The 9,299-nt window shown below is 36.7% G+C and overlaps 1 protein-coding gene and 1 long non-coding RNA gene across 2 annotated transcripts in view; one reads left to right on the forward strand and one right to left on the reverse strand.

Moving 5' to 3' along the window:
* LOC110268621 overlaps positions 1–1,475 on the reverse strand; it is a 41,201-nt gene extending 39,726 nt beyond the window's left edge. Inside the window, exon 1 of the long non-coding RNA XR_002356869.1 lies at positions 1,420–1,475. This is a non-coding gene — a long non-coding RNA (uncharacterized LOC110268621). The remainder of the gene's footprint in view (positions 1–1,419) is intronic.
* LOC110262395 (putative disease resistance protein At3g14460) overlaps positions 1–9,299 on the forward strand; it is a 98,992-nt gene that overhangs the window by 74,803 nt on the left and 14,890 nt on the right. Inside the window, exons 2-3 of the mRNA XM_021115128.1 lie at positions 1,422–4,089; positions 4,529–5,067. Of these exons, the coding sequence (XP_020970787.1) occupies positions 1,422–4,085 (2,664 nt within the window). The 3' untranslated portion in view covers positions 4,086–4,089; positions 4,529–5,067. The remainder of the gene's footprint in view (positions 1–1,421; positions 4,090–4,528; positions 5,068–9,299) is intronic.

Here is a 9,299-nt window from a genome sequence, read left to right on the forward strand (position 1 = left end):
CTTTTCTATCACATTTAAACTTAATAATCATTTGAATTATATGGCTATTTAAATGTTTCAACTATTATTATCGAATTAAAATAGTAGAGAATAGTACTAGCTATTAGCTGGGTTGCGCAGAAAGTCTGAAACCTTCCTCAAGTTGCAATTTTAATTTGTGAAGAGTATCCTTGAAGGCAGCTACCACATGATGAAGTCAATGGTCTAAGCTATGTTGCAAACATATTTTAACCTCACATGATCCATTATTGTTATCAATAATGATATGCATTGATATCACATGATGATGATCCAACATTAAATTATATAGTTAATTAATTTCCACAAAGACTAGTTTCGGTTGGTCACCCTTTTGCTATTTGAATATTGTGTTTCAACCTTCAAAGAAGAATATAAAAATGAAGTAAATATAGCAAAGCCAGCTATGCACTCCACGCGATGTCAACGAGATTTTGGTGAGGAACCTTCGTGATATCTCGCTTATATGCCTTTTATTATTATTGAATACCTTGCAAGCATTACTGCAATATTGCTCTCTCTTCCTTACATTCTCAAAATCCAATCACTCACAGATTAATTCGCTGTTGTTGTGATCTGTATCATATCATGGCTGAAGCACTTGTTGTTGGAGCTTTAGTTTCTGGCTCCATCAACCTTGTTCTTAACAGGCTCATTTCACCTGAGTTTGTCAACTTGGTGGTGGGCAAGAAGCTGGACCGGAAGTTGGTTGACAGGCTGAAGACTGCTATTTTGGCTGCCAAAGCTCTGGTTGCTGACGCTGAGCAGAAGCAGTTTGGAAACGAACTCGTCAGGGAGTGGCTTGATAGTCTCAAAGATGCTCTCTACACTGCTGATGACTTGCTGGACCGTGTCTTCATCAAAGCTCAAATTCGCAACAAGGTACGCATTCATCTTCCTCACTTCCTTGATTTGCCTCATAGGAAGTCTAATAGGGAGATGATGACTAAGATAGAAGATGTGGTTGAAAGGATAGTAGATCTTGAGACTCGCAAAGAAACCCTTGGTCTCAAAGAGATTCCAACGGGAAGCTCCTCATGGAGACCTCCATCCACTTCTCTTGTCAAGGGGAATGTGTTTGGCAGGGATGGTGACCAACAGGCACTAATCAAGATGCTCAATGACAACAATCATCATAACTTATCCGTCATCTCTATTGTTGGTATGGGCGGGGTTGGTAAAACTACTTTAGCACAATGGCTCTACAACAATAAGGATTTGATGGACGGGGTTGACCTGAAAGCATGGATTTGTGTTTCTGAAAATTTTGATGTTGTTGAGACTACAAAAAATGTTATAAAGGGGATCTCTTCGGGTGTTTGTAGTCTTGACAGCTTTGATTTACTTCAACAAGATTTGAAGAAAAAACTGTCAGAAAAGAAGTTCTTCATTGTTTTGGACATCGTGTTGAAGAATGGAATAAAATACTATCGAGTGACATTTGGGAATTTTCTGTGGCAAATTGCAAGATTGTTCCTGCATTGTTATTGAGTTACCATCATCTGCCTACTCATTTAAAAGGTTGCTTTGTTTATTGTTCATTGTATCCCAAAGATTATCAATTCGATAAGGATGAATTAATCCTGCTATGGATGGCTGAAGATCTTTTGCGGCCTCCAAAGAGGGGAGAGACTTTAGAAGAAGTTGGTTGCGAGTGTTTTGATGAATTGGCTTCAAGACTATTTTTCAAGCAGGTCCATAACTATATTCAGAAGTATTTTGTGATGCATGATCTCATGCATGACTTGGCAACTTTTCTTGCTGGAGATCTTTATTGTAGATTTGGTGAAAAAGAAGAGATGAGTATTCTAACTCGGCATTTGTCATACAATGATTCAATCCCTGAGAAAATATGCTCCTCTAGTAAAAGTGAATCTTTGAGGACATTATTGTATATCAATCATGGAGATCGTTTCTTGAAAGCACGCGCAACATTACCATGTGACATATTGTCAAAGAATAAATACTTGAGAGTTTTGTCCTTTGATACACTCTATATATTTCCTGATTCAATAGCTAAAAAATTGATCCAATTGCGCTATTTGGATCTCTCTTCGAGTGCTGTTATGATATTGCCTGAGTCATTATGCAACTTGTGCAATCTAGAAACTTTAAAGTTAGAAGGATGTTTAGAGCTGACTATGTTGCCTAGTAGCCTGGGTGACTTGATCAACCTACGCTATTTGGATCTCTCTTGGAGTTCTGTTAAGATATTGCCCGAGTCATTATGCAACTTGTGCAATCTACAAACTTTGAAGTTAGAAGGCTGTTCAAAGCTGACTATGCTGCCCAATGGCATGTATAATCTTGTGAATTTGCGGCATCTTAATATAAGGCGTACGCCTTTGGAAAAAATGCCAAAAGGAATGGGCAAATTAAAACAGTTGCACATTTTAAGCAACTTTGTGGTGGGAAAGCAAGACAATGGAATCCAAGAGTTAGGAGGGCTTTTAAATCTTCATGGATCACTTGAGATTGAGAAATTGGAGAATGTGGTTGATGCAAATGAGGCAAGGAGTGCAAGGATAATAGATAAGAAGCACCTTGACGACTTATTGTTGAAATGGTCTCTGTCTTCAGGTGATGATATGGTCTCAAACACACATACTGATGAACAAGATATACTTGGGGGCTTGCAACCACACACTGGCTTGAAAAAGTTGACCGTTGATGGATACAAAGGTAAAATATTTCCAGACTGGATTGGGCATTCCTTGTACCAAAACATGACAAGTGTATCTCTAGAATGTTGCTGGAATTGCTGCGTGGTGCCTTCACTTGGACAGCTGCCATCTCTAAAGTCCCTCCTTATTGAAAGGTTTGATGAGCTGAAGAGCATTGGCAAGGAGTTTTACAAGAATGAAGGCCATCAACATTCTTCGCCTATTGCACCGTTTTTCTCACTGGAGGAATTGATATTTTATATTATGCCAAGTTGGGAGGAATGGCAGTTACCTGGCTCAGAAGCCTTTCCTCAGCTTAAGAGCCTTCAAATAAGAGATTGCCCAATGTTAAAGGGAGATATGCTTAGTCAGGTATTAGTGAGAATCGTTTCTTCCTCATCGGATGTTTCCAAAGTGCGCCTACTTGGAATACGAGAACATTATCAAGTATGGCATAAAGAGATGAGACTTGATGGGGATAGTTTAAGAATTAGTGGATTTGAATCTGTGACAGAGTATGCATTTAAGGCAAGGATCATCCACCATCTAACTTCCCTCCAAGAAATGCTCATCTCATGGTGTTCATCTGTTGTATCCTTGGGGGGCAATTGTTTACCCAAATCTTTGCAAAAGCTCAGAATATATAGGTGCAGCCAAATTGAATTACTCCAGCAACAACAGAAATATGATTTGGTAGATCTACGGATAGAAGAGAGCTGTGATTCACTGACCTCATTGTCGTTGGATACCTTTCCCAATCTCCAGAATCTCCAGATAGAACAGTGTTCAAATCTGGAATCAGTTTCAATGTCAGAGCCACCACACGCTGCTCTTCAACGTGTCACCATCAGTCAATGCTCCAAATTTGTGTCATTGCCATCTGACATGAATAGTCTTCTCCCAAACTTACACTCTCTGGACATACGAGGTTGCCCAAACATTCGTAGGTGGCCAGAGGGTGGTTTGCCGGCTAACCTGAAAGAGCTTAGTGTGGGAGAATGCAAGGAACAAGTGAGGGGTCTATCATGGATGGGCAACTTGGACAACCTCACTCATCTCACCATCTCAGGTCATGGCAGTGAGAGCATAATAGAGTCATACCCAGAGGTGGGATGGCTGCCTCGCCTTCCCTCCCTTACCACTCTACATATCCAAGACTTTCATAATCTGGAGACATTGGAGTGCAACGAGCTTCTCCGCCTCACCTCCCTCCAACAGTTAATAGTTGAAGAGTGTGAGAAGCTGAAGAATATGGAAGGAGAAAAGCTGCCTCCCTCTCTCTTACTACTCAAAATTTTCGACTGTGGTTTGCTGGGCGAGCACTGCAAGAACAAGCATCAACAAATTTGGTCCAAAATTTCCCACATCCCCACCATTCAAGTTGATAACAGACAAATTCTCTGAGCAGGTAATTCTCTAACCTTCATGTTTGTCATGCTACCACAATTAAATTCACACATGCATAAATTTCCTTTTCCTTCAAGTCTTCAACTCAATTTTTTTTCTCTTTCTTTAAACAACATTACCCACTTGAACTCATATGCCAACTCCAAAATTTGCATTCTTTTCTTTCATTTATCGGGAAAGCTCTCAGTTTGCAGTTCTAGTTAAACAAATATCCTTTATTACTCTCAGAAACAGTCTTTGCTATATGTAATACCTGTTAACTCATATGTTTCAAAAGAAAATCACATTTAAAGAGGATGATAACAATTACCATCAAACAAAAATTGAAACACAGGGAATATCCTTTTTCCATGTATCCAACATTTGAGATTTTTTTTAGATGTATTAAACAAATGGATGAATTAAATTTACTTTTTTAATGTTTTTACTATCTTCTCCAGGTGGCTTGTGTACATATCAAGATGTAATCCTATACATTGGCTATATATCTTCATTTAATTCTAAGATCATTTGAGGTGGTAATTAAGCTGGATTAAGGTGTTGGGAACCAGATACTGTGTTTTCTGATTTTGGCTTAATGTTATTGAAAAGCAAGGACATGATGGAGAAAGTTAGAGTAGTGGCACTTATGATTGAAAAGCTTTTGTTGTTGTAGGTATATTTTTTATTCCTTGCTATAATTTTATTTTTGCTATTTTCCACAGAGAAAAACTAAATGATAGTTTAATTTGTGGAAAGAATTCACAGAATTGTTGTGTTGCAAGATTCTTGTAGGACAGTAATAGGAATCAGCATGCATGAGGTGTATAAGCTTTCAAAATAGAAGGATCAAGTTATTTCTGTGTAATCATTTTTAGCCATAGATTGAATCATTGGATAAAGTTAATATTATTAGATGCCTATAATAAGCTATTCTAATACCAAGAGTAAATGTTCTGTACATATATTAAGCTGCGGTGGAATTCAAATTATTCAAGAAGTACTGTGATAGAATATTTGATCTTTTGGACTTAATTAAAGAGGTTATTGCCATGTAAAGTGAGTGTATTATGTATATTGAAATCTTTTTGAGTTCCTCTTCTTTCGAGAACTCAACCTTCACCCAACCATCTGATGATTCCTCAGAAGATTGAACCTCCTCAGGCTCCAATTGATTGTCTTTCGCAGCAACACTACATTGCTTTTCTACAGCAGGTGGAACTGTTTCAGGCTCCTCACGCATCACAAGTTCGGACTATTGTTTCTTCTTAATCGAGAAACACCAAAGGAACACTTTTAGCTAACTGAATTTGCATGTGTCTGTTATCATTACCAAGACACGCTGGAGTTGTCAAATTTTAACCCTTCAAATTGGCCACTAGAGTTAGCTAATATACTAGTATCATGAAATCGAAGGTTCGAATTGCGTTTTAGGATTTTATGAAAAATAGTACACTTTTTTAAGCATCTTCTATTTGCTTTTATTTGTTTTCAAACTTGTCAAAAACAGATTCTTTGATTTGCAAGCAACTATATGAAGGTTCCAGACACCAAGGACATGCCCCTTGAAGTCATCACCAAATTCTTTGCTTTTGGTGCAAGAGTAAGACAGTCTGCTTCTGTCATGAATCTGTGACATAATATTGATCTCATTCTTATGAGTTTAGCGTGTATACATGCATGTCATATTAAACTACTCTTCCACCTTAACCCATGAATTTAATATGATAAAACCATGAAAAAATGAGATAAGAAAAGATGAAGAATATTGTATTTTTTTTTTAAGAAAAAATTCACCTGAAATAGAATGGTATAAACATAGAAGTGGAACTAATTGTTCCATTATGTACAATTGCAATTACAGTAGCATAAAAATTTAACTATCAGTTATCAACACAGATCCGAACACATCACAACACTTAAACATTATACGAATCTGGAGCTCAAGACATGGAAAAAGCGAACCCTAAAGCCACGATCGGCATTGATTTCCACCACTCCCTGTTGTTCTTGTAATCGTCGGAGGGTAAGACCACAATGGGTTTCTTTTGTGGTTTGGTAACAACAACTTCATTGTGGTCGACGCTGCTGTCACGACGATCCTTTGTGATGCGGCCACTGGATGGCAGAGACTTCGATAGCTTCTTCTTATTAGTAGTTGAATGTGGACAGTAGCACGAATTTAATTTGGTGAAGAACTTTTTCATCTTCGAATGAGATAAGAAAAGATGAAAAATATTGTATTTTGTATTTTTTGATTGAATTGAATTGTATTGTAAATTATGAAGGTAAAATTAAATATATATAGAGCATTAAGATAGGAAAGATAAAAGCAAATTAAGATAAGATAAGAACAAATAAAGATAAGATAAAGATAAGATAAGATAATAAAGGCTAAAATTGCAATTGAATTTATGTATTCTGTTGGGCTGCATTTGTGGGCCGACACATTTTTATTATTGTCATGGACTAAGGTGAAAGAATAGTTTAATATGTCAGTTAGTTTGTTAGTTAGTTAGAAGAAAGATATCTTGCTTGTAGTTCAATTTTGAACATGTTTATTGTACCATCATTCTTAAGGTGGAATGCAAGTTTATGATTATTACCTTGATTTATATGCACTTCATCACAAAACAATGTCTCTATCTCTTACGCATGCAGCATTTAAAGAGGTTATTGCCATGTAAAGTGAGTGTATTATGTATATTGAAATCTTTTTGAGTTCCTCTTCTTTCGAGAACTCAACCTTCACCCAACCATCTGATGATTCCTCAGAAGATTGAACCTCCTCAGGCTCCAATTGATTGTCTTTCGCAGCAACACTACATTGCTTTTCTACAGCAGGTGGAACTGTTTCAGGCTCCTCACGCATCACAAGTTCGGACTATTGTTTCTTCTTAATCGAGAAACACCAAAGGAACACTTTTAGCTAACTGAATTTGCATGTGTCTGTTATCATTACCAAGACACGCTGGAGTTGTCAAATTTTAACCCTTCAAATTGGCCACTAGAGTTAGCTAATATACTAGTATCATGAAATCGAAGGTTCGAATTGCGTTTTAGGATTTTATGAAAAATAGTACACTTTTTTAAGCATCTTCTATTTGCTTTTATTTGTTTTCAAACTTGTCAAAAACAGATTCTTTGATTTGCAAGCAACTATATGAAGGTTCCAGACACCAAGGACATGCCCCTTGAAGTCATCACCAAATTCTTTGCTTTTGGTGCAAGAGTAAGACAGTCTGCTTCTGTCATGAATCTGTGACATAATATTGATCTCATTCTTATGAGTTTAGCGTGTATACATGCATGTCATATTAAACTAATCTTCCAGTCACCAAAAAAAAAAAAACTAATCTTCCACCTTAGCCCATAACAATAATAAAGAAGTCTCGCTGCCCATAAATGCAGCCTAACAGAATACATAAATTCAACATGATAAAGCCATGAAAAAATGAGATAAGAAAAGATGGAGAATATTGTTTTTTTTTTTAAAGAAAAAATCCACCTGAAATATAATGGTATAAACATAGAAGTCGAACCCTAAAGCTACGATCGGCATTGACTTCCACCACTCCCTGTTGTTCTTGTAATCGTCGGAGGGTAAGACCACAATGGGTTTCTTTTGTGGTTTGGTAACAACAACTTCATTGTGGTCGACGCTGCTGTCACGACGATCCTTTGTGATGCGGCCACTGGATGGCAGAGACTTCGATAGCTTCTTCTTATTAGTAGTTGAATGTGGACAGTAGCACGAATTTAATTTGGTGAAGAACTTTTTCATCTTCGAATGAGATAAGAAAAGATGAAAAATATTGTATTTTGTATTTTTTGATTGAATTGAATTGAATTGAATTGTAAATTATGAAGGTAAAACTAAATATATATAAAGTATTGGCCTATGAAAGATAAAAGCAAATAAAGATAAGATAAGAACAAATAAAGATAAGATAAAGATAAGATAAGATAATAAAGGCTAAAATTGCAATTGAATTTATGTATTCTGTTGGGCTGCATTTGTGGGCCGCCAAACTTTTTTATTGTTGTCATGGGCTAAAGTGGAAGAATAGTTTAATACTTTTGATGAGTTTGGAAAACTCTAAATTAATATGTGTGATGACTAAACATTATTAAAATTAATTAATTGCAAAATTATTTGATCTGAATTTTTATTCAATACATTGATGATTATAATTTTGCTGCAGGTTTAATCATGGGCCGGAAACAAATGTATTGTGCTAAGCCCAATTTACACTCAGCCTTGGTTTTAATAACAAAAATAAATGTGGCTGTTTTAATGTTACTTGGGCCCAAATAATTTTCTGCTCTAAGCCCAAGTGGGTTACATGCTTTCCACTTGCTTTATGCATGTTCCAAATTTTATCAGGAAAGCAAATGTTATTAATGGGCCAAGATCAAATATTGTTGCTACCAAGCCCAATGTTGATGAATGTTTCCATGCCTTATTCGAATCCATGAAGCAAATGAAATGCCTAAATGCTTCCAACGGATTCCACTTCATTATTTTGAAGGATTTCAAATTTAATTAATACATTGGAAACATAAGAAAAAGAGAGAAGATTGATTTGATAGCTATTATGACACTACACGCTACTCAACAAAGGGAAGTGGGAAACTTGAATTAACTTTTACATTCTCTCTCTTTGTTCATTGATTATTGTTCAAACCCATTGAATATTTTCTCTTTCTTCTCTCTCACAACTCTTTCTCTCTTCGGTCTTTACTCAGAAAATATTGGCAGCCATGGAAGCAAAAGTAAGCTACCGAGATGAAGAGAAAGCAAGCCTAAAGACCATCACAATGATGGCAAGAAAACATACTAAAATAAAAATGAGCTGTGGCTAAGATATTCACCAAATGTGGTTAGATTTGGTGAGGTTATCTTGAGTCTTTCATGCTCAAAATGGAAGAAGAAGATTCGGCCAGCTGGAGGAGATTCTTGAAGCATGGCTTGTCTTCGATTCTGCTCAACCACCACAGGAAGTAGCTAGAGTGGCGAAGTGATGGTTGAAGGCAGAGATTGAAGCAGATGAAGTCATCATCATCATGAAGCATCAAGGGCCAGAATTCCATCTTGGAGAGCAAGCCAAGGATGGAGAGCTCGGATTGATGAAGGGTGATGATCAAGAAAGGACTAGAGGTAATTGCATGTTGGTTAATGCATGGTTATCTCTTCTCTCTCATTGTGGCCGAACCGGTTTTGTTGAAGGA

Source organism: Arachis ipaensis, chromosome B02 (genome assembly GCF_000816755.2).
Source record: "Arachis ipaensis cultivar K30076 chromosome B02, Araip1.1, whole genome shotgun sequence".
Taxonomy (NCBI): Eukaryota; Viridiplantae; Streptophyta; class Magnoliopsida; order Fabales; family Fabaceae; genus Arachis; species Arachis ipaensis.